Source organism: Arachis hypogaea, chromosome 9 (assembly GCF_003086295.3).
Source record: "Arachis hypogaea cultivar Tifrunner chromosome 9, arahy.Tifrunner.gnm2.J5K5, whole genome shotgun sequence".
Classification (NCBI taxonomy): domain Eukaryota; kingdom Viridiplantae; phylum Streptophyta; class Magnoliopsida; order Fabales; family Fabaceae; genus Arachis; species Arachis hypogaea.
Window position 1 is genome coordinate 19,483,041 of NC_092044.1, and position 25,415 is coordinate 19,508,455.

At 35.6% G+C, this 25,415-nt stretch overlaps 3 protein-coding genes across 4 annotated transcripts; 1 reads left to right on the plus strand and 2 right to left on the minus strand.

Annotated features, from left to right (window-relative positions):
- Nucleotides 1-1,958: 1,958 nt before the first annotated feature.
- Nucleotides 1,959-3,757, minus strand: LOC112710614 (L-cysteine desulfhydrase-like). The gene has a single exon (XM_025762899.3). It carries the CDS (start codon nt 3,496-3,498, stop codon nt 2,077-2,079), a length of 1,422 nt encoding a protein of 473 aa, XP_025618684.1. The 5' UTR covers nt 3,499-3,757; the 3' UTR covers nt 1,959-2,076.
- Nucleotides 3,758-5,535: 1,778 nt separating this feature from the next.
- On the plus strand, nt 5,536-8,780 carry LOC112710616 (uncharacterized). Of its 2 annotated transcripts, none has more exons than XM_025762901.3 (7): nt 5,536-5,629; nt 6,176-6,241; nt 6,441-6,488; nt 6,881-6,941; nt 7,024-7,158; nt 8,001-8,168; nt 8,286-8,780. In XM_025762901.3, exons 2-7 carry the CDS (start codon nt 6,213-6,215, stop codon nt 8,328-8,330), a joined length of 486 nt encoding a protein of 161 aa, XP_025618686.1. In that variant the 5' UTR covers nt 5,536-5,629; nt 6,176-6,212; the 3' UTR covers nt 8,331-8,780. The 2 variants fall into 2 exon arrangements, with proteins under 2 accessions (XP_025618686.1, XP_025618687.1); XM_025762902.3 differs by having other exon boundaries at nt 5,541-5,629; nt 6,141-6,241.
- On the minus strand, nt 8,342-24,160 carry LOC112710615 (protein translocase subunit SecA, chloroplastic). Its single transcript, XM_025762900.2, has 20 exons — nt 23,496-24,160; nt 23,071-23,143; nt 22,758-22,964; nt 22,345-22,448; nt 22,060-22,239; nt 20,877-21,095; nt 14,692-14,805; nt 14,495-14,608; nt 13,435-13,602; nt 13,015-13,190; nt 12,376-12,442; nt 11,055-11,201; nt 10,793-10,888; nt 10,646-10,714; nt 10,386-10,487; nt 10,056-10,307; nt 9,903-9,970; nt 9,217-9,334; nt 8,842-9,081; nt 8,342-8,743 (listed from the first exon to the last, which is right to left on the minus strand). Exons 1-20 carry the CDS (start codon nt 23,913-23,915, stop codon nt 8,606-8,608), a joined length of 3,072 nt encoding a protein of 1,023 aa, XP_025618685.1. The 5' UTR covers nt 23,916-24,160; the 3' UTR covers nt 8,342-8,605.
- Nucleotides 24,161-25,415: the final 1,255 nt, after the last annotated feature.

A 25,415-nucleotide genomic window follows, 5' to 3' on the forward strand; every position in this document is an offset into this window, starting at 1 on the left:
ACACTAACAATAATACATTATTCAAATTCAGAAAAACATCAAATTCAACAACAAAATCAATACACAACAACAATGAAATCAGAAAAATAACACATTAAAATCAGAATCAGAAACAAAAGTAGAAGCAGATGCAGAAGCAGAAGCGGAAGAAGCAGAAGCAGGAGCCGAATCGGAAGAAGCCGAATTGGAAGCAGAAGCCGATGCAGAAGCAGAATCGGAAGAAGAATTAGAAGCAAAAGCCGAAGCAGAAGCAGAAGCAGAATCGGCAAGGTGCAGTGGCAGCGAGGTCAGTAGCAGCGGCGGCAGTGGCGGAGCACGACGGCAAACTCTCTCCCTGGCAATGGTAGTGGCCGGCGCCGTCCCCCTTCCCCCTCTTCTTCTTTCAGAATCGGCGAGGTGTAGCGGCGGCGAGGTCAATAGCAGCGGCGGCAGCGGCGGAGCGCGACGGCGAGCTCTCTCCCTGGCAGTGGCAGTGGCCGGCACCATCCCCCCTCCCCCTCTTCTCTTTCCCCTCATCTTCCCTTCCCCCCTTCCCCCTCTTCCTCCCCCCACCCCTTTGGCGTTCTTTCCTTTTTTATTTTATAATTTTTTTTATTAGGGAAATTTAGTAATAAAATTAAAAATTTTATTAAAAAAGACGATTTTAATACCAAATGAAACGTTGGGAACGACTTTAAATCCAAAATGACTTTAAATCCAAAATAACGTTGGGGACGAATTTGATTTTGACCCTAAACCTTAGGCACCAAAACAATACTTAAAAAACCATCTATTATGAAGCATGTTATATAATTTTAATGGTCTTTGTTGTTGAGATTATACCATGAGAAAAAATGAATTATCCTAGTGCATCCACCAAATAAAAAATTTTGCATGAAGTATTGAAAAAGGTATTTTGCACACATGTTGCTCTTCTTGATAGAAAGTCATGATCATTCTACAAGGGAACATATCATCAACAAGCAAGCAAGTTGCATTAAACAAGTAATCATCAACATACAAACCCACCATGTGAATGTGGGTGCAACAACAGGAACCACTTATAGACTGTAATTCATTCCACCATGGTAACTATTTCTTCCATTTAAAAACACATATTCTCATAGTCCTAGAAACAGACACTAATTTAAACATTTCTATTTTAAACGCAGATACATGATGTCTAAAGAAAGTAGATAAATGCAAATTTATATAATAACTAGGTAAACACCAATTCATATGTTTCTTTATTTCTCGATTTACAATGTAAATGCAGTTCACCTGTAGCACAGAGGACCCATATCCAAAAAATTTTGAGCTTCAATGAACTATAAAGTAGCCAAAGTGAATGCATCCATCAAAATTTTGAGTCATAAATCGACATCGTATATTGCTATCGTTGTTGCTGTGGCTAAATTTATGAGCTCCAATGAACTATAAAGTAGTCAAAGTGAATACATCCATAATTTTGAGTCATAAATTGTGGCCGTGGCTCTCACTGTGGCTATGGCTCTCGCTTTCTCTATCGCTATTGCTATCATTATCACTATCCCTATCCCTATCACTATTACTATTATGTAGTTATGTGGCAATTTTATCACAATTCTATTCCTTATACTAATGGTTCATTAGAAAGACCAAATTCAACTGAATTTAAACTGAAATTTTGGTTCAGTTTCTTAAAATAAAATTGCTTGAAGACAACCAAACTAGTTCTGAACTGGTTAAAAACCCAATGGCCAGTGGATCCTTGAATGCAAATGGTTCTTTGACGGGAAAGTTTCTCAAACAGCACATGATCATTAAAGGATGTTGATCATTTGTACACTCCAACAACAGCTTGGTTTAATGGTTTCTTTTAACAATTTCAATCATAGGTACAATCAATTATAGACATACAGAGATCAGAAGCTATCAAGCTATGCTACATGTTAAATTGCAAAGCAACTAGGTGGAATAAATGTTTAACTCCAAGCACAACAGGAAAATTGGGTATACTCATAAAATGTGCTCTTCAAGCATATGTTAGTTTAAAATCGAACAATTCAAAAGCGGGTGAAGTTGTCATGGAAAAAATACCTATTCGCTCTTTTTGGATCACTCAACAGGAAGCATGCTGCAAATTTTCCCATCCTCCAAAATCTGATTAATTGCATTCTTAAGCCTATGATAATCCTCATCTGTGTTATAAATTTGACGAGATATCCTAACATAACCAGTTATAAATCCGTCCTTGTCCTTGGGATCCCTATCTTCATTCCTCAAAGCCTGGTAATATGTAGGAACTTCAATCCTGTGATACACCCTCAGGTGCGTCCTTAAACTCATGGCATCATCATCACTCGTCACACATAGCCTAGAAGGCAATCCAACCATGATCATGCTTGCGCACATCTCTGGCGGCGACCCCAGCATTGTTCCCCATGATTCAGCCAGCATAGTCCCCATCTTCACAACCCCATCATGGTTCCTCTTCATGATCCCCTTAATACCACCTTCGAACCGGTTCACAAACTCCAAAATCGACGGCACCACGAGCTGGGGAGTATAGTCTCTGTTCCCAACCCAGGAGCTCTCTAACGCCAACCCCTTCCCATACTCTTGGGACACGACTGGGTGGTGCAAATCCACCAAACCTTTCGAATTCTTGCAGTGTAAGAAAGCCACAGCAGGCGGTGCAAAGAACCATTTATACAAATTGCTCACGTAGAAATCAGCATCAATTTCCTTCACGTCGACAGGCACGCTCCCTATGGAGTGGGCGCCATCGACGAAGACCTGGTCCACACCTTCCTCCCTGCAAACCCTAATCAATTCCCGAACGGGAAGAACAACCGAAGGCATCGAAGTTATGTGATCAATCATCGCAAACCTAACCCTTCCGCCATTAATCTTACCTCGCTCAAGCCCCTTCTTGAACTCCGCAATAATCTCCTCATCGCTGCGAACTGGAAAGGGAAGCCGAACCTCCACGACGGAGCCACCAGCGGGGCCGATGTATGCGCCGATGGATTTCTTCACCGCCGGGAACGCGCAGTGGAACATGATGACGGCGTCGTTCTTGCGGAAGCTTCCGTCAGCGAACTGGCGGCCGACCTGCTGGAGGACGATAGCGGCGGCGGTTGTAGCATTGTCGACGAGTGACACGTCATCAACGTCGTCGGCGTTGATTAAAGCCTTCACGGCGGCGCGTGACTCGAGGATCCCCTTTCGGAGCGAGTTGAAGAAAAACTCATCGGGTTGCTGCAGGAATCGGAGATGCCACGTATTCTGGGCAGAGAGAACTGACCGCGGGCAGCTCCCAAAGCTGCCGTTGTTAATTCTGGCAAAGCCCTGTTGGTGGTGGGAGAACTCTTGCAGAATGTCGGGTTCAGAAATGGGTCGGGTCAGTCTGGGCTTCTTTAAGGGGCTTTGGTGGGCGTGGTCGTTTGCCTCTACGGCGCCGTTTCGAGGGTCTTCATCGTCGTCCTGAGGCATTGGTACTGGGTTTAAGGTAGGGTTATTGGAAAGTGTGATCATCGGTGATATTTTTAAAGCTAGGGCTTTTTATGTAAAGAAGTGAGTGTCCAAAAGCAAGAGCTGGAAAAATAAAATAGTGGCGAGAACTGAGATGGGAAGTTATCAGCCTAGTGTTTGTCATTATTCTGTAATCCGTATGAATTGACGACTATGACCGTATCGGATGAAACACCTGTATTTTTTGTTTTTTGGACTTGAACACGTGTATTTTCCGGTTTACTTTTTTATTGGCAAATGAATCTTGGGCCAAAAACAGAAAAAAAACCCGGAAAAAGTAATTATACCTGACCAAAAAAACTACAAAAAAAAGAGGAAAGAGGAAACTAGGGTAGGGTTCATTTTCTGGCCTTAAGGACTTATTCGATAGCCAATCATAAAGGTGCACATGGATCGGGTAAAACTAGGTTTAATGGAATTCAGATCCGACTTGAAATATACACCAGGTCTATTTATTAAACCCGAACCCGACTTTAGACCCGATGAAACTAATACACTTTCGGGCCACAATTATATCGGGTGAAAATCCGGTGAAAACCGGACGGTTAACATTACATTACATTGATACCTTCTTGTAAGCTAGCATGTAAAAATATCCAAATTTTCAAGACTCCAACCATTATTTAACATGGTAAAATTCACTTAGAAAAATATAACAAGAACCAACCCTTCTTTAAAATTAAAGTATAACCACAATTGTCTAATAATACCAAATATTTAAATCAATACAAATAACACAATATTATGCATTAGTCTAAAGTCTTATGCATTCTAAAGATAAAACATTAACTTATAGTCTTATAATGACTAATAACACAAAATATTAAGGTTTACAATACTTAAATTCCATATAAGAATAGTCATGATATATCACTAATAACACAAAATATTAATTGTGTATGATGACCGGGCCATCAGGCCGATTTCAGGTGACCCGAACTATGACCCGGACCCGACCCGAAATAATGACCGGGTCTATTTTTGAGACCCTTATCCGGCCTTAAACCCAATAAAATCACACCAAATTAGCCCATAAAGTGTTCGAAACCGGGCCGGACCTTCGAACCGGATCGGGTCTATGCACTCCTAGAGTCAATCATACATGTCTTGCAATAAGTACATTTATATTCGAAATTTGACTAAATCAACTTATGGTAACTCTTTAGAGCGACTTTAATAGAATTAATTTTAGGTATTATTTTTTATTTTAAAATATTATTACATCAAAATTAGCCACTAAAATCAGTCACTATTATATTTGTATATAAATACATGTATAATTTATTTTATTTTCAATATTTATTTGTATTCTATCATATATTTTATACTGATGACTAATTTTAGTGGCTAATTTTAATTTCTACGTAACATAACTTTTTTATTTTTATTGTAATTAAAATAATTTAAAATTAAAACATATACCATCTTTAAAATTATAAAAGAAAGATGAGTAAAATAGTACTACTTATATAATTTATTAAACCTCCGTTAAATAAACATTATAACTTTATAACAAAAAATCTCACATTGAATTTTCAGGTTAAAATGAGACAAAACATTAGAGTAATATAATTATTGGAGATACTCTTAAGCATCGTATGTTTATATAATATCCGACCTAAATTTGAGAATTATCCCATTCATGTGACAAAAATGAAATTATATAGGCCTTTTTGGTGAGTTTTTAAAAAAAAAAATTTTTTTTTGAATTATCTTTTTTAAAAATTAAAAGATCTTATGAAAAATAAAAATAATTTTATATTTAGATATTTTATAAAAAAAAATTTTTATTTATTAATTATGTTTAAATATAATTATATAAAAATATTTTTTATTTATTACATAAAAAATATTTTTTTAATAAAAAAGATTTTTTAAAAAAAATATAATTTACAGTTTTTTTAAAAAAATATTTTTTTGTTTTTTTAATATTTTTATTTTTTATTAAAAATTTTTTTTTATCAAAATAATGGCGCACAAACAAACTTTATATTAGCAATTAATGTTATTAATTAAGGAAAATTATATAAATATTACTCTGCCCAGTGCTTTGTGCCTCACTATCTCTGTTGTTCATATTGTCGCTGCTCTCTCAACCTTGGCTTCGGCCGATTGCTGTTGTCGCGTAGTTCAGGTAGGCTCCTCCATCTCAGCCTAGTCTTCGGTGGATTGAATCTGTTTTGAATGAATGAATCTGTTCGAAGCTCTTTCTTTCTCTGCGCTGCTCATGTAGTCATGGCTGTTTCTGTCTTATGAACTTGTGACTTGTGACTGGGGTGGCTTTTGAGTTAGACTTGTTATGATTCAACATCATTTATGTGTTAATTGGTTTATTTGAGACTTATGAAAATACGAGTATATTTACTTTCCTTCTACACCAGCTTTCTGAATCTGAGGTAGAAACTACGAGTTTACAACCTTGCACTCTTGCTTCCTTCTTTATTTTCTTTCCAGCGTATTTGTACAGTTTTAATTAAGATATTTATATTTTCAGATCTTTCCCCCTGTTTTGCTTCTTCTCTTCGTGTTTATTTCGTTAATATTATTGAGGAATTTACCCGCATTGGTGTGTTATTGGAAAGCAATGAAAATTCTTTTAGCTATTTACACGTTTTGTGAATTGATTAATTTTTCTTTGTTGTTAGTTTCCTTTTCTGAATATAGTTTCCTGTTACTGAAGGCACTCAATTTGAGTCTGAAAATTCTGAGAGTAGAAAATGCCCAGTAAAGCCAGTACCGAAAATATGTATGCAGCACTCCTTTTTCTTGGTATATTATATTATATTATATAAGTATCATTTTCCTATTGTATATGTTCAGCCTGTAAGTTGTAAAAAAATTATAGCTAGTATATTTTAACTCATAATTCTATTATTGTTAAATGTCCTTATGCATCAACGTTTTCTTGGACTAAACTGTAATTTAATCTTTGTTGTAATCTGCAGCTGCTATGAAGGAGAGCAACTTGCCAGTCTGCTGAAATCAACTAAGAGGTAGAATTCATCGATTTTCTAGTGCTTTGATTTAAAATTTCTGTCCATCTTTGTGTTCTGTGGATTAAGGAGAATGTCTAATGGTAAGAAAGCAATCAGTACAAAGTCACTCACAAAAACACATACAAAACTGGTACAGGCGCTATGTGGTTTTATCCTTACTGCTTTATTCGTCTATTTAGTCTTTGTACTTTGTATTTAAATAGCAAAGCTTTCTTCCAGCATGATTTGCTCGACAATACTGTTTAGTGAAGCCAAGGTTATAAAACCACCGATGATTTAATGTTATAATGTGTGAAGTACTGAATTGCTTCCTGCTTATCGCGGAACTAATCAATAATAGTACATATATTCTCTCAGCTATTCTGACATGTGGTTACTCCAATGAGCAGGGGGATCAAATTAGCGAGACGCACGGATGGAAATTCGTTGCCAGAAAAGATATGGCTAAAGGTTTGTCTTTAAATTTGTCAATGGGACCTTGAAATGTATGACAAATTTAGCATGAAGGTTACATGCCTATGGTTCCTTGCAGCAACAGTTTTCTATTGGGGTTAATGACGTAACCCGGGTCCTTGAACGAATGAGACCATGCACTGAGCTGGAAAAGTCTGCTCAACTTCCCCCTTTAATCAGCAGCACTCATAAATCACCTTCGGTTAAACTTCAGGTTGAGTTTCTGTATTCTGCTATGTAGATCATATGAATGGTTAACTTTTTCTTTTGGGAAACGAAAGTTGAAGCAAAACCCATAGGAGCTGTATCCCAATTGATGATCGGTTTGACATGATGTCACCCTTTCTCTATGTTAGATTTACTCCACAAAAAGACTTGGTAGCTTTATCAACCTCATCACAAATTGATCTAGGCACCGAGTGAATAGGAAGGCATGACATAAATTGGAAGAGATGATACAAGATATTTAGCAAGAGTCAATTTTCCAGCCTTGTTAAGTAATTTGCCTTTCCAAATGATTAATCTTTAATTTTGTCAACAATGAAAGAAAAATTACTTTTATTAGGCCTCCTGGTTAATGAAGGGAATCCAAGATGGTCTGTTGCAAAGAGAATTGAAGAGATAGATATAAACAATCTTTTTCTGTGCCTGGAAACGACAGCAGAGCACATGCTCTAGAGTTCTGCAATTGAATTCTAAGTCCTGCTGTTTTGCAAAATAAATCTCAAAAGCATCATCCACAACCTTCACTTGATTAGCAGAAGCACCCAAAAAACCAAAATATGTTAATCATTTATTAATGATGATAACCACTTAGTGACTAATGCACATATGGAAGTGGCAACCTTGTTTTCCATATTCAAATTCGATTAGTTCTTATTTTAAATAAAATAGAATATCGAATGAGATAATTGTAATACATAATGTTTAGCATGAATGAATGCTGTGGTTTGTATTGTGTACCTCCTGGTTCCTTGAGGGTGTGGTTAAGTACTTCAGTAGTTTTGTTTTGTTTCCCTGAATTGACATTATTTACATTCTTGGTTACTTATGCAGGCTGTCCTTGTAGCTTCCGATACTAAGCCAAATTGGTTGACTAAGCATCTGCCAGGTTTGGCTTCATCAAGAGGGGTGCCCTTAATCTTTGTTAAAGATAACAAAGGTGGTTCTTTGAGATTAGGTGAACTTGTTAAATTGAAAACTGCCATTGCTATTGGAATTAAGGTGAGGTCTTTTTCTCGCAATAGATTGCAGAGTTTTGTTCTTATGTTCACATAGTTTCTCGCAATAGATTCCATATTTTGAGGCTTGATTCACTTATTGATCTTTCAACGATTTCAGGAAAAAGGGAACCCTATCAATAAAATTTATGAAGATATACTTTAAAAGGCACTGAATTTAAACATGGAAAAGACAGGCCAGATTTCACTGCTACATTTGGCGAACAAATTGAGGAGAGTGACATGCCCCAGCCATCTAAATGAATGGCTATAAGTTTATAACCCATTCTTGAACTTGTATTCTAATGTAGTTCTTTATATCTAGACTAGATACATGTTACATCTTTGTCATTTTCAGTCATGGTCTATTGTACATTAAACTTTACATGCAAGCAAATCAGCGCCAGATCTTTAGTTATATAACTTTGTGGCGTGCTGGAATTATGCGCTAGCACTTGATGTTGAAGGTTCAACACTACCAACTGGATCGGCATTGGTATTAGCTTTCCGTGCATTTGGTTTCTCTGATTTCTGATTCCCCTTTTTGTCCTGATCTTGTTTTACCCGCACGGGTTGGAACTGCCAAATGCAATAATATAAATAACGGTTTAAATCATGTATATTTCAAATGCTGCAACTAAAACAAAGAATGTATATGATGGAGGTCTGATGCAAACCTGATATATGGAATAGATAACATTTCTTCTAATCTGTGCCATCATCTCCAAGAAAAGGTTATATCCTTCAAGCTTATATTCAATAAGTGGATCCCTCTGTGCATACCCTCGCAAGCCTACAGCTTGCTGAACAAATTTTAGTGCTTGAAGATGTTCTTTCCACAAGCGATCAATATTGCTCAGAATCAAGAATCTCTCAGCTTCTTTCATCAAACCGGGTTCTTGTTGCTCCACAATATCCTACGGCAACATTTGTAATAATGAGATGCAAAATGAAAAAATAAAAAAAGAATTATGTCTCATCCAAATTGAATCCTATGTATGATGATAGACATCTTTGGACTAGTCAGGAAGATTTAATGTTAAGTAGCTGACCCTTTTCTGCAAATATGCTTCACGACCACGGAGACGGAGATAATTTTTCAGCTCTTCATAATCTGAGCAATTGTTCCTCAGCAAATCAGGGGTTAGATCACTCAGAAAGTAGCAATACCTGAGAGAGAGAGAGAGAGAGAGGATCATCCAAATGTCTATTGTCAGCAAAATGAATAGATCTGGACTACACAAAGTCATGCACAGGTTATGAAACATATCAAAGATAACCCATGATATCCCCCCCCCCCTTCTCTCTCTCTCTCCCCCCTTTTCTCTCTCTCTTCCCCCCCCCCCCCCCTCCTCTTTCCTCCTCCCACCACAAGTAAAAGGGATCTTCTAAGTTTTGCATGCACTTGCGAAAATTTAATCCTTTATATGCATCAACACACTGAATGATATGCTCCATAACCTTGAAAAGATGTTGCATCATTAAGCTAGGTAGTCATAGTACAATTACCCTGCAATTGCTAATCCAGTGCAATTCAATTGAGCACTATACGATCATAATATACCAGGCAGAATGAAACAAATGACAGGTAAGTTGCTTTTGGCAGTACCAGGTTCTAGAAACATACTAGTAAAAAACAAAGATATTTCATGAATGCGCTATATGAACAAGATTAAATTCCAGCTCATGACTTAACCAAACACCGCATCAAGCAAGAGGATTAGATTATTTCACTTACTGCTGAATTTTTGCAATTAAGCTTTCAAGATCCCAGCTGTCTCTTGGAGTATCAGAACCAATATTTGCCTAATTCAAAATTCAATTCATCATCATATTGCCCAAGAAGGCAAGAGGTCACAATATAAATGAAATTGTTATTAATTAAACTTACCTCTATAATATCATCCATTGTCAATTCAGCATATTCAATAAGAAGAGACTGAAGATTCTCAGATTCAAGTGCTCGTCTTCTCTCTGTATAAACACGATCTCTTTGGCTGTTGAGCACTTCATCATACTCAAACAACTGTTTCCGAATGTCAAAGAAGTAGTTCTCCACTTTCCTTTGGGCTTCATCTAATGCTTTAGTCAACATCTTTGACTCAATAGGTAGGTCCTCAACTCTGAAAGCTCGCATGAGACCCTACACATTCACACTGTTACTAATAATATTTCTGGTGATCAATGACCCTGCACAGCAGCTGCACATCAAATAGATTACCTGAATTCGGTCTCCACCAAATATACGAAAAATGTTATCTTCAAGACTTAAGAAAAAGCGTGAGCCTCCTGGATCTCCTTGTCTGCCACTTCGACCACGCAACTTAACAAATAGAAATTGAAGTTTCAAGTATAACTACTTATTCAACAATATATCCATGAAAGGAGTTGTGAATAGGGGCTATGATAGCTGAGAATTATAAAAGGCATTTGGCTGTGTAATGCCAGAAGCTATTCCCAAGAAAGGGAAAGAATGCAAACCTGATTATCAATTCTCCGGGACTCATGACGCTCTGTGCCAACTACATGCAGTCCACCAGCTGCCACAACCTAAAGTCACAATTATTATTAAAACTTTGCTAAGGGCAATAGATTTAGTATAGAGGTAGTCAAGTGTAAAACATTAACCTTCTTCCTCTCCTCCTCAGTAAAGACTTTATATTCCTTAACAATTTCCAGAAATGCATTTCTCAGCTCAGCAATGACTTCATCTTGAGCAGGCCCCTACATAACATACATGATTTAATGACACAAGATTAAAACTTTGCTCAAGTGATATCAAGAAAGAAGAAAACACCACTTAAGATATTCTTTTGGGAAAATTCATTAATAACGCATTCTCAATTATAGTGTTAATTCGATAAAAGCATGATCATCATCATCGTGTCACCTTCTCACATGAATAGGATAGGCGCTCCTCTGCTTCAAGCTCAGTTAATGATCTCTGTCCCCACGTTTTAACTGCTAACTGCACCGCCTTCTCAGCCAACTCAGTATTTTTAGTTGATAGTTGACATGGAAACAACTTTTCATTCACCTGGATATTGATATGTTCATGGGTTTCAGACCAGTTATTGCTGGATAAAATATAAGAAAAATAAAATTCAAACAAACCCTTTTAACTTCGAGTGTTTTTGAACCTTCACCCTCTCAACTTATGAAAGTAGGTATTAAATACTCAACTTTAAAAGTTACAATTTTCATCCAATATATTTGACTGTAATTGGTGAATATGCATGTGGAACTTTAACATTTTATTTATATATTCATATAAATCCTCAACTAAAATATTTCGAATAAAAACTTTCTAATTTGAAAATAAATTAACTGATCCTTTTACAAATTTGGGAATAGAGCTGACCAAAAATTGGATCTCTTTCCCCACCGTATATATTTCGCCTTCATCATTCAAACTTCATCAGCAATTGCTTTGTTTGATTTGTTAGTAACAACTTTTCTCTAGGTTCCCCTCATTGAATTTCACTGCACATGGAGAGACAGAGAGTGGCACACTGCAGTAGGTTATAAACCTAAGCTGAGCTGGCTGTTTCGATCATAGATAGATTTAATAAGCTAACCTTAAAGTTCTGATTAAATTCCACCAGAAATGAAATTGCCTAACTGCAGTTGCATTTGATTTGCCTAAAGATTCTCAGTGATGATTACTCTTTTGGGGCACTAACAGATGGAAGTGTTGACAATAATCTCAATCACATTTCAGTCCAATTTCTTTCATTTGTACTAGGGTTGTGATTTCCTATTGACGATGAGTTTTAGTACATCTTTTATTTGATTATTCAAGAACATGTTATTTTCAGTTATAACATACAAAAGAATTAAAATGCACATGCCTAACATATGAAAGTTAACAAAATATTGACTGGAAAGTTAACTGCAATAAATTTTAAGAGTTTGAGTATCTAATGGCCAATAACTGGAAAAGTGGGTGTTAATGCAATTCATTCGAAGTTGCAGGGTATGTTTGCATTTAGATCAAGCTCCTCTAAAGTGAAGAAGTTGGTAAAGTGAGAAAGTGAGAGCCTAATCACCCTTGAGTCAAGGGAGTGGGGTCACACGATAGAAATTACAAATTCAATAGTAATTAACCCCTTACTTTGTCACTTTACAATTTTCCTCACTAGAAGATCTTTTTCCTTGCATGTCACTCCTATATTACAATTCAATTTAGTCATAACAAGGACAGCACCTACCTTCCAAGTCTTTTTGGGAAGAGGTTTCTTTATTGATACATAGACTCCATCATCTGGCTTGACAACTCTGCAATCATATATTACGAAAAAGAATGAAATGCATGCTTGCAAGGACTTCCAGTTGTTTGAAGAGGAACTTTCAGTTCTAATGCATGATACGTTGATTCTTTCTAACTTGCTTGTTGGTTGTATCAATGCAATGTAAATACAAAATTCCGCAAAGTTTATGAGTCTAATGGATCTAACTTGGGAGAAACCAAGAGATGCCAAGAGAGTTAATGGTTGGTAGGCCACAGGGAAGACAAATTTAAGGTCTTTATAGTTATTATTCCTATTCCTATAATGGTAAGAACATCTACATAGACCATTTTATATAATTTTAATTGTCTTTGTCATTGAGATTGTACCTTGAGAAAGTTTAAATCATCCTAGAACATACATCAAATGAAATAGTTTTGCATGAAGCATTGATAAAAAAAGGTATTTTGCACAAGTGTTGCTCTTCTGGATCATTCTATGAACTTTTCATCAACTGGCATAAAATTGCATAGGACAAGTAATCAACATACAACCTTCCACCTAAAGACCCTAAGCCATTCCACTAAACTAATTCTTCTTTCATTTAGAAATAGAAAATACCTAGGCATCAGTATCTCACGAAGCTTTAATCTTGCCATAAATTCAGCATTACCGCCAAGAATTATATCTGTCCCACGACCAGCCATGTTGGTAGCAATTGTCACGGCCCCAAGCCGACCACTCTGAGCTACAATCTCTGCTTCTCTCTCAACATTTTCTGGTTTTGCATTAAGAACCTTAAACAATACAGGGACAGGGTTCATTATATTATATCCAAAAAACTATCGGATTAAAAAGAACAGTTTCTATCATTATGTATAACTCTACTCTTTCAACTAGAAGAACAATTATTAATAGCGGCATCCGATCGGGCAAAGAATACACTACCCTTCTCCATTAAAGACATTCAACACAGGTAAGATTAAGAAAATAATGTGCGCTCACATCTTCCAACATCCCCATTAAAACGAAAAAGACTACCTCATGTGGAATTCCAGCTTCTTTCAATTGCTCTGACAAAGAATCGCTCTGCTCCACACTGGTGGTGCCAACAAGTACTGGACGACCAGTTTTATGCATTCTAGAGATTTCCACTACAACTGCTCGCCATTTCCCACTAGTTGCCCTAAAAACTACATCAGATTCATCCTGAGAAGAAAATAAAGGCTCATTAGACATGATTAAACTCTTCAAGTTTTTTTATCAAGAAATATATTGCTAACATGAAGAGAAGAATGGCAGTACATGGGAGGGTAAGTGATACTCCCTACAAAAGGGGAAAACAAGCATACTATCAAATAAACAGTTGAGAGGACAAGATACTCCTTAAATAAGCAAAAAGCAAGCAAACAAAAAATACTATCAATGAAGCATAACTTTTGAATTACTAATGAAGGGAATGATGATTAAAGACGAGAGGACAAGATATACACCTTATAGAAGCAAAAACAAACAAAATAAAATACTACCATTGAAGCATAACTTTCCGATCTCTAAGCATTTAAGGGAAATGCCTCTAAATATATCATGGGCTTTACACCAAATAGAGACAAAAATCTACAGTACACCTATCCTGCAAAGTTGTTTGTCTGAAAAATCTATCAACGACAGTGCAGAAGTTAGACACCAATTAAATACTCCAAACAACGGCTTATATAGCACATTGTAACAAAGAGCCTCCTCGCTTTCCCCGAAACCAGAAAAACTAGTAAATGGGAACTAATCTAGAATAGCAACGCACACCTAACACTCACCAAAGATATCAAAACACAATATTCAAACAAAAGCATCATATTCAATGTGTGTAGTAATAATAAATGTGGGATTGGTCAAGATAGTAAGTACATTGGTTTCTTATCCAATGGTCTTGAATTCAAGTCTTAGGAAAGGCAAAAATATTTTATGGTATTTTAATATATAAAAAACAGTATCTTGACAACTACTTCATCTTGCGAAACTCTAATAAGTAAAAGCCAATACTCCATGTTTCACATTGCAAAAGCCATGATAGTGGTCTATGATTGACAAGCAAGATTTAAACCTTTCTTATCATAGGTTTATTTGTTGGAACGATTGTAACTTTAAGCTTGTAAATGCTCTCAAATTCTGTGCTTTCTGTTGCTGCTGTACCAGTCATACCACAAAGCTTAGGAAACTGCAAAAACACAGATTAAAAAGCATCAAGGTAGTTTCTTAGGTAAATGAATTCCTGATTTCTGAAAATGAAACATTTCCAACCTGCAGAAAGAAATTCTGATAACTAATGGAAGCCAGTGTAACTGTTTCATTTTGAATTGGTAGCCCTTCCTTTGCTTCAACTGCTTGGTGAAGTCCATCACTCCACCTTCTCCCCTATCAATAAAGAAAAATTGAATTTACAGAAGAAAAAAATGTAAATAAAAATTACTTAATGCTTGAGATGTCAACAAAATTTACTACTAAAAATTTTGAAGATAAGATATTGTGTCTTCATATTAGTTTCGTTCTTTGTTTAAATAGTGACGTCCATTGAAATAGTACATTTGATTTGCTATTAGCAAGAGAGAACATATAACAATCATGTTGACTAGATCAAATCAAAATCAGATTCCTAATTCCTTTCATGTAAATAGAATTAGTTATAAATCTTTTCCTTTTTTGGTTTAGCTTAATTTTAGAGATTTTATGATTAGAAATCTTTCTTTTATTTTAGACAAGTATTTTTTCCTTTTTTCCCATTTTCTAGTTATTTCTATTTCTGTAATTCCTCAATAAAGAGGATGATTCCCTGTACATTTGAAATAACATTATATTCAAACACTTCAACTTGGTATCAGAGCAGAATCTCCGCACTGTGCCTCTAATTTATAACTATGGCTTACAGTTCCTCAGTCATTAATCTTGAACAGAAGGAGAACACCACTCTTACTCCATCAAATTTAAAATCTAAGCAACGGGTACTAGTTAGTGGTGACTCCCATTCAGTTCAGATCACCACATTTCGACTCAATGGGTCAAACTATCTTAGGTGGTCTCAATCGGTTCAGATGAACATCCGTGAAAGATGGAAGATTAGATATCTCACCGGTGAATGAAGCCAGCCTAATATCACTGACCCACAATATAATGTGTGGGATACCAAAAATTCCATGGTGATGACATGGCTGGTGAACTCAATGGAGGAGGGTATCAGTAGTAACTATAAAGAATTGTGGGATAGTGTCAAGGAAATGTATTTTGATGTTGGGAATAAAACTTAGATTTATGAACTTACTCTAAAAGCTACAGAAATTCAACAAGGGAGTGACATTAAATATTTTCACACATTGGAGCGGGTGTGACACAGTGGCAGGATCTTGACTACTTCAATAACTATAAGTGGAATTCAGCCGCTGATGCTAAACACCACCAACAAACAGTGGAAGAAGGGAGGATATTCCAATTTCTTGCAGGCCTCAACGTGGAACTAGATGAAGTTCGTGGCAGAATTATTGGAAGAGCAATCCTACCCTCAATTGGAGAAGTATTTACTGAAGTTAGAAGAGAGAAAACTCGTAGAGCTGTGATGATGGAAAAAGACAAGACTGAACAGACTTCTTTAGAGTCTAATGCACTCTTAGTGACACTTGCTACACTTAAAAATTCATCAAATCAGAAGCACCCCTCCAATCTTTGGTGTGACCACTATAATAAACCTCGTCACATCCGAAAAACCTGCTGGAAGATTCATGGAAAACCAGCACATCTTAAAGGCAGCAAACCTGGTCTCAAAATACGTTCTACCCCAACTGCTCATGAGGCTGAAAAATCATCATTGAGTAAGGAACAGGTTGAGCAGCTTATAAGGCTATTGAATTCCAGTTTTGTGTCTAGTACTCTGAGTGGTTCTTTGGCTCAAACAGGTAATTTTAGTATTCCTATGTCCCTTAACTTCACCTCAAACTTGAATGCACCATGGATTGTCGATTCAGGTGCATCTGACCATATCTGACCATATGACCAGTCTCTCTCCTTTATTTAAAACTTATTCTCCTTGCTTTGAAAATGGCGGAGTGCATCTGGTTTTATATGCGACAAAAAAGTACCTTTAAAACTTAAAGGTAAATTCTATCGCACCGCTATAAGACCGGCTATGCTTTATGATACGGAGTGTTGGACGGCCAAAAGGGAGCACGAATATAAACTGAGTGTGACAGAGATGAAGATGTTGAGATGGATGAGTGGTCATACACGATTGGATAAAATAAGGAACGAAGATATAAGGGAGAGAGTTGAAATAGCACCCATTGTGGAAAAGACGGTTGAATCGTATCTCAGGTGATTTGGACATGTGAGAAGAAAACCGATAGAACACCCAGTTAGGAGGGTGGATGAAATGGAAGATGGACAAGGGGCGAAAGACAGAGGAAAACCTAAGAAGACCATCCATGAGGTGGTCAAACGAGATCTATATGTAAACAGTCTCTCTGTAGACATGATACATGACAGAGCACAATGGCAACGTTTGATTCATGTAGCCAACCCTACCTAGTGAGACAAAGCTTTGTTGTTGTTGTATTTTCCTTGCTTTGAAAATGAGAAAATTAGAGTTGCTGATGGTAGTTTTTCATCTATTCCTGGAAAAAGTACAATTAAATTGTCCAAAAACATTAACCTAAGAAATGTTCTACATGTACCAAAGCTTTCTTGTAATCTTCTCTCTATTAGTAAAATCTGCAAGTATTCCAATTGTGCTGTGACATTCTTTGATACTCATGGTATTTTTCAGGAACGGACATCGAAGAAAATGATTGGCAGTGCTAAGATGATGGATGGACTCTATCATTTTGAGGATATTTCGGAGTATAAAATTTAGTGGTATAAGTTATATGCCTATAAAGGACCAAATAATGCTCTGACACAATAGACTAGGATACTCTAGTTTCCCATATCTCAAACATTTGTTTCTAAGTTTGTTTAATAATATTGATTCTTCCTTACTTAAATGTGAAAGTTGTATTCGTTCAAAGAGCCATAAAGTTTCTTATTATTCTCAACCTTATCATGCATCTAAATCTTTCCACTTGATTCATAATGATGTATAGGGTCCATCGAAAATAACAACTCAATCACACACGATTATGTTGGATCTATCTCATGCATGAAAAATTTGAGGTTTCTAAAATTTTTCAGTATTTTTCAACAATGGAAGAAACACAATTTGACACAAATTTCAATATTAAAAAGTGATAATGACACTAAATACTTTAATAAAAATCTTGGTGAATTTCTTCAAAAGAAAGGTATTCAACATCAATCTGCATGCCCCAATACACCCCAACAAAATGGCATTGCTGAAAGGAAGAATAAACATCTTGAAGTAGCACGTGCCATTATGTTTGAGGGTAATGTTCCAAAGTATTTATAGGGAGATGCTGTCCTAGCAATAGCCTATCTCATAAATCGAATGCCCACACGTGTTAAATTACTGCACACCGTTGGATGTTTTCAAAAAGAATTTTTTAGCATGTAAATTGCATTTTGACTTACCTTTAAAAGAATTTGGTCGCACTGTGTTTTTGCATACACCTTCATATCAAAGTAAACTTGATCCAAGGACAAAAAAAAAACATTTTTATTGGCTATTCCCCAAGTTAAAAGGGTTATAAATGTTTCAATCCACACAGAAATTTCATATAAGCATGGATGTTACTTTTTTGGAACATGAAACCTTTTTTCAGAAAAATTCTCTTCAGGAGAATAGTCTAAGTGAAAAAATTTTTTTGCATGAACCTTTACCCTCTCCTATCTTACATATTGAGGACAACTTTTACTGATCAAGTAAATTCTAAAACAATTGCAAAAAACAATGTGGAAACCAATTCTGAAATTGAGCCAGAATTAGCTGGAACCCAAACAAGAAAAGAAATACCAGAATCAGAAAAGGAGCTTTGATGTTATATTCGGAAATAAGAAGACTAGAGACCAACCCATCATATCTGTACCAACCCAATCTGAAAACCCGGAAGCCGACCCCACTGTAGTACTTTAGGAACTTCCAGGTAAATCTAAAATTGTCACTTCTAATAATAACTTGCCAATAACCCTTAGGAAAGAAACCAGAACCTACACCAAAAAGGTACTCAAAACCAACACCACCTATTTCGAATTATGTCTCTTACCAAAATCTCTCAAAAACATCGAGCTTTTACTTCTAAAATTACAAATCTGTTTGAGCCTAGGAACATAGAGGAAGCACTAGATGATAATTAGCAGTGATGGAAGAGTGACATGCACTCAAGAAAAATAAAAAACTTGGGAGATTGTAGATTTGCCACAGAATACAAAATTGGTTGGCTGCAGGTGGGTTTTTACCATCAAGTACAATGCTGCTGGAAGCATAGAGAGGTATAAAGCTAGGTTAGTAGCTAGGGGATTTACACAAATCTATGGAGTAGACTATCGAGAGACTTTTGCTCCAGTTGCTAAACTCAACTCTGTACAGATTCTCTTATCTCTTACTGCGAATTACAATTGACCTTTACATCAATTGGATGTAAAGAATGATTTCCTGAATGGGGAGCTAGAGGAAGAGCTGTTCATGAAACTTCCACCTGGATTTGAGACTGAACTAGAGAGGAATAAATTGTGCAAACTAAGAAATCTCTCTATGGATTTAAACAATCCCCAATAGCTTGGTTTGAACGACTTGGAATGGTGGTGAAGGGAATTGGTCATACTCAAAGTCAAGCTGACCATACACTTTTCTATAAACATTTAGCAGCTAATAAAACTACCATCTTAATTGTATATGTGGATGACATTATTCTGACAGGTGATGATATCTTGGAGCTAAAAGACTTGAAGGGAAAGCTTGCCAAAGCATTTGAAATCAAAGAACTTGGTTCATTAAAATACTTTCTTGGAATTGAATTTGCAAGGTCTAAGAAAGACATTTTTATAAACCAACGAAAGTACATCCTAGATCTTTTAAAAGAGACGGGATTACTTAGTTGTAAAGCTGCTAAAACACCTATAGAACCTAACTTAAAATTGAAGCCAGCTGAACCAAAAAATGTAATGGACAAAGGGAGATATCAGCGGTTGGTAGGAAGGCTAATCTATTTATCCCATACACGTTCGGATATAGCCTTTGCTGTGAGCATGGTAAGCCAGTTTATGCCTTCACCTGGTCGAGAACACATGGATGCTGTCTTTGGAATCCTAAGGTACTTGAAGAGGTCGCCTGGGAAAGGGTTACTCTACAAAAAGCATGGACATCTTCAAGTAGAAGCCTATACAGATGATAATTAGGCTGGAAATGTCATGGATAGGTGGTCAACATCTAGGTATTGTACTTTTGTTGGAGGAAACGTGACTAGTTGGAAGAGCAAAATACAGAGTGTTGTGGCACGAAGTAGTGCAGAAGCTTAGTTTAGAGCAGTGGCTCATGGAATATGTGAAGCATTGTGGGTAGAGAAAATCCTACAAGAACTAAAAGTTCCCATTTCTCCATCAATGAGGTTATATTGTGACAACAGATCTGCAATTTCTATTTCTCATAATCCAATTCTGCACGATAGAACTAAACATGTTGAAGTTGACAAACATTTTATCAGGGAAAAGATTGAGAGAGGACAGATTTGCATCTCATATATTCCAAGCACGGAACAATTAACAGATGTTCTAACTAAAGGATTACCCAAGAAGACCTTTGATAGCATAATAAATAAGCTGTCAATGAAAGATATCTTTAAGCCAGCTTGAGAAAGAGTGTTGACTAGATCAAATTAAAATCAGATTCCTAATTTCTTTCATGAATCTTTTATGTAAATAGAATTAGTTATAAATCTTTTCCTTTTTTGGTTTAGCTTAATTTTAGGGATTTTATGATTAGATTTCTTTTATTTTAGGCTAATATTTTTTCCTTTTTCCCTATTTTCTAGTTATTTCTATTTCTGTAATTCCTCATTCCTCTATAAAGAGGATGATTCCTTGTACGTTTGAAATAACATTTTATTCAAACACTTCAACTATCAGAATGTAATATAAATACCAAGCTCTTGGCATTATATTCACAAGCAAGTACGACATATTAAGAAGGAGGAAGCTCCATTATGGCATTACCAATTAATTTGAAGATATGGTAAAATATAAAATGTATCGAAACTCAGAAGGGAGGAAGCTCCATTAATAATTTGTATTTTAGAAAGGTATGGTGGATCGGTTTATAATGTAGACTAATATAAAATGTGTGTCAAAACTTCAACTCAGTCTCAAACTAGTTAATTTTCATAACAACTATTGTTACCACAACAAATAGTTCAAAACGAAGAGATAATAATTACCACGTGCAATAAATCAAATAATACTAAGAAAATGTTATAGGTGCTACTATGCTATTGTCTTTCCCTGGCAAATTATAGAATGTACTGTCATAAGAGAGTGTTAGAATGTCTGAATACCTGCATAACTCGACCAGTGAACTCATCGACAATTAGGACCTCTTTTCCACGAGTTATGTAATTTACATCTCGGAGAAATAGTTCTTTCGCTTTTATTGCATTTAGGATATATGAAGCCCACTGTTCTCGTGGATCGTATAAATCTTTGACGTTTAAAATTTCTTCAGCATCTTCATAACCTTGCTCAGAAAGTAGAACTGTCTTCTGTTTTTCGTCCACCTACAGTGACAGTTTTAGTAAAGATAAGATTAGAAGATTCACTTCTATTTTAATAAATTAAGCATCCACTCAAGCCATAATAGAAGTTGTCAGCATACAAATTAAAGGTTGAAGTTGAATCATTTACCAAAAGAAATAATTCCAGACTGACTTTTTTCCTGAAATAGTTTAATGTATGCTTTTTTAGTTGCATTTTCATGCTTATTGGAATCTACAAAATCCCATGAAAGTCAATACATTTATTCCCCATCCTATCTTGTTTACTGTGTCCACTGTCCACCCATTATACACCACATATAACAGTCTTATTTCCTTCTTGACTTTTTACCACGCTATATTTAGTCAGGAGGAGTACTAGGGGGCCAGCAACTTTTGTGATTTGTAGCCATCAAGTAGCCATCAATGATGATTTTAATGGTGTGAGATTGGTGTGAGATTTCATCCAATGGTTCACTTTTCTTTTGCTGGTTACATGCTGGCCAGAATTTAATAAAGTTGCTGGTCCCCTAGACTTTTCCTTTAGTCTAAATACAACATTGTCGTTATTATGGTTCTGCATTAAAAATTTCCCTTTTCCATTTACAAGTCACCACCAAAAGGGGGAAATATTAGTAAATGACAAAGCAATCCCTTCTATAATTTTCTAGCATAGGTAATATAGGATTATAGGCCCAAAAAGTAGACAGTCAGGCGATAAATAAATCTCTCTACTTTATACAAGATTGGCTGAACTTAAGTATGCCATATAACCTAGTTAATGCACATAGTTCCTAACTCCTGCAAACCTATACAGAATGCAGAATACAGACTCCTCTTTAGATGCTAAATTTTCTTGTCAGTGTCTATCTAACAATTAGTCAGTTAAGCACTGAGCCGGAGAGAAAGGCAGAAAAAGTATATGATGATAACGTAATACTTTGCTATAGTTCAAAAAACAAATATAGTTTAATTTTAGAAGACTTACAGTGTAGTGTATGTCTCGTTCAAAGGCAGCTGCTATCTTTGCAGCCTTATAATATCGATCACTAGGTTTTTCTGCAGGTCCTGATATAATGAGTGGAGTTCTAGCTTCGTCAATAAGGATGGAATCAACCTCATCAATGATACAGTAATTGAAACCTCTTACGACAAGCTCCTCAACACTCTGCAGATCCCATGATTTGAAGTTCAGTGTAATGTAATGGATAAAAACAACTATTTGCAAAGCATATAGTAAATGCAAGTGATAAGTACAGGAAGAATTACTTTCCGTGGCAAGATTGTCTCTTAAGTAATCAAAACCGAGCTCGCTGTTGGTGACATATGTTATGTCACATAAGTAATTTTCCTTTCTTTGCTCACTTGTCATATTCTCTGCCAATGAAATTCGTTGTAAGCTAGCAACAATGGCATAGATTTAAAGCGCGGTGTGCATTAAAAAAAATTAAAAATATAAAAGCTCAATAAATAAAGAGCTGAGTAACATGAAATGCAGCCAAAATGAAATCAATATAAAATACATCATGAAATGGCTTAAAATTAGAAATGATAAAGAGGTTGATAACAAGGAAGCAAGACAGAATCATCAAAACAACCAATGCTCCAACTGACCAAAAAAGGATAATATACAAAAACATAATCTGATATAAAGGGGAAAGCAAAGGATAAAAATATGAGACATACGCTGGATGAGGCCAACCTTCAACCCAAGAAAGCGAGGGACTTGACCAACCCACTCACAATCTCTTCTAGCCAGATAATCATTAACGGTCACAACATGAACGCCCTTTCCAGTTAAAGCATTCAAATATGCTGGCAAAATTGCAACCAATGTCTTCCCTTCTCCAGTCCTCATTTCTGCTATCTCTCCCTTATGAAGAACCATTCCACCTACAAAAACCAAGTCAATTTAACAGCTTTTCAGCTAGAGCTCCAGTATCCTACCTCTGCAGAAAAATCCAAAATATTTCAAACAAAGCACAACAAAAAGTTTCACCTATCAGTTGAACATCAAAAGGACGAAGACCGAGAACCCTTTTTGAAGCCTCTCTTACAACAGCAAAAGCCTCCTGGAATAATAAAACACCTGACTTCACCCATATCATTGCTTACAATAAATTTAAATATCAAGAAATTTAGAAGAAAAAAAATCAACAACAACAGCAGCAAAAATATTTCCTCGCTAGGTGCGGTCCAAAGTATGCTACAGTTTCTTATCACAAATTATGCATTAGTATAACAACAACAATACTTGCTACAATGTGCAACACTATTGAGGTAGTGAGTAGCAAGACAAACACTCTTGCTGTTAGATACTATGCGTGCACAAAAGCCATTTCCAATTTAAAAAGAAAAAATGCATATTTTAAGACGAAAAAAGAAACAAAGAAAGAAAGAAATGTCTTCAAATTTTGGACTAACAGGCAAGAGAGAATCGAGTGTTTGGCCCTGCTGCGCGCGTTCCCTGAGCGCAAAAGTCCTGTCCCTCAGTTCCGAATCTGACAGCGCAGAAATTTCGCGTTCCAAACCGTTTATGACATTAACAGTCGCAGCGTATTGCTGCCTCGTCGACTCTCCCGTATCAGTGCCCTTGAAGATGCCGCCCAGCAACCCTCCAAGGGACGCCACCGCACCCGATCGGCGCCTCCTGCCACGCCGCGCTCTGCTCCCGGAAGCAGGAAACGATGTCGTATGTAGAAGCTGAAAGTCTCCGCGAAGAAAATTGGAACCCGCTAGGGTTACGGTTTTGTGGTGGTTACGACGGCAACCACTACTACTACTACTCTGTGCGTTGCTCCATGCTTTGGTGGTGAAAGAGGAACAGAGTGACGACGCTGCCATGCTTCTGTTCGGCGAAATTTGAGCTTCGAATTTGTTGTTATTGCCGCGGAGGAACGGGAATTTAGTGAAGTTAGTTTCGTTCTATTTATTATTTATTATTGGGTGTTGGAAGTGAAGATAGAGTAACGGCAAAAGTGCTCTTTGCTCTCTGCTTCCGGGTTGGGATGGATAGCAGTGGCCACCGGTATCAGGGAGATAAGGTAAGGGGAATCTAGTGTGTGTGCAAGTCTATTTTGGAAACATGCACGTGACATGAGCTTTGTGGAGCTATCATAACACGTGGCATAACTAGTGAAAAGAGAAGATTAAGGATTAACTTTGCGCTAAATGTCCAAATTATTCCCAAAAAATTTCATAGATATTTTAATTTATAAGAGCAACTTTAATAGAATGTTTTTAAAATACAGAAAATAAAATATTTTTAAATTGAAATTTATATTAAAATTAATAAATAAAATAAAATTTGTCTCGTTATAAAGATAATATTATTTTAATAGAGAACTAATAAAAAATTATCATTTTATATAATTCTTTAAGTCACCAAAAAAAAATTTTTATATGATTCTTTTGTTTAGGTTTTTAATACAAATGTAGTTTAAATTGAACTGAGACAAACTATCGAAACGATAGATCTCATAAATACTAAAGTGATATTTTGTGAGACATAAAATATAATTACAATGAAAGTTAAGATGAGGAATGCTCTAAACAAACTTTTATTCACACAAATTGGTTTCTCTTATTTATATTTATAGTAGTTAGAATTTTGATTTAATTTTTAAAATTTTTAATATTATAATTTTAAATGAATTGACTAATTTTACAAATTTTTTATTAAATTTAGTAATTTCACGATTTAAATTTTGTTATAATTTTATATTTTGCGTGTTTAATTTTACATAAAATTTTAGTTTTCTCTACTTTACTTTTGCTGCTCATAATCAAATTTTTAATATGTATAATGAATAAATAAATTTTTAATAAATTTATTATAAGATAATTAAATCTAAAAAATATCACTGTAAAATAAATTATCTATTTTCAAAACAATAAAGAGGCTACTATATTTGACAAAATCACTTTTCGAAGACTGTTGAAGAATAAAATTTTTTTTAAGGCCAAAATGAATGAGATTTCTTAAAAAATAGTTTAAGTGTTTATTTGTTATTCGACTAAAAATGTTCTAAAATTATCAAGTTGGAGTTAAAAGTATTCTCTAAACTTGTTAATGATAAAAATACTCTGAAAATATTTTTTAATGAAATAAAAATATCCAAAAATATAATTTTTTTAATAAGTGGTAAATGATTTTTTGTATTTATTAAAATTCTTGTCCATTTTATTCGAAATTTTGTGAAAATGTTTAGATAATCATTTATAAAGTATGCATAAAAATTGATCAAAATTTAATCTTTAAATTTTTTTCATGTTAACCGCAAAAAACAGCCCAAAAATATTTTGATACTGACAAAATTAATATTTTTTATTATCAATAAAAAT

What these genes read in the sequence shown, in the direction of transcription:
- LOC112710614 (XM_025762899.3), bottom strand. Translation starts at nt 3,498, where the DNA reads ATGATCACACTTTCCAATAACCCTACCTTAAACCCAGTACCAATGCCT.
- LOC112710616 (XM_025762901.3), top strand. Translation starts at nt 6,213, where the DNA reads ATGCCCAGTAAAGCCAGTACCGAAAATAT. An exon ending in CACCTTCGGTTAAACTTCAG is followed by an intron (nt 7,159 to 8,000) that starts GTTGAGTTTCTG and finishes TTACTTATGCAG; the next exon opens with GCTGTCCTTGTAGCTTCCGA. An exon ending in CCATTGCTATTGGAATTAAG is followed by an intron (nt 8,169 to 8,285) that starts GTGAGGTCTTTT and finishes CAACGATTTCAG; the next exon opens with GAAAAAGGGAACCCTATCAA.
- LOC112710615 (XM_025762900.2), bottom strand. Translation starts at nt 23,915, where the DNA reads ATGGCAGCGTCGTCACTCTGTTCCTCTTTCACCACCAAAGCATGGAGC. An exon ending in AAGCTGGAATTCCACATGAG is followed by an intron (nt 13,191 to 13,434) that starts GTAGTCTTTTTC and finishes GTATTGTTTAAG; the next exon opens with GTTCTTAATGCAAAACCAGA. An exon ending in AAGCATATTTGCAGAAAAGG is followed by an intron (nt 9,082 to 9,216) that starts GTCAGCTACTTA and finishes ATGTTGCCGTAG; the next exon opens with GATATTGTGGAGCAACAAGA.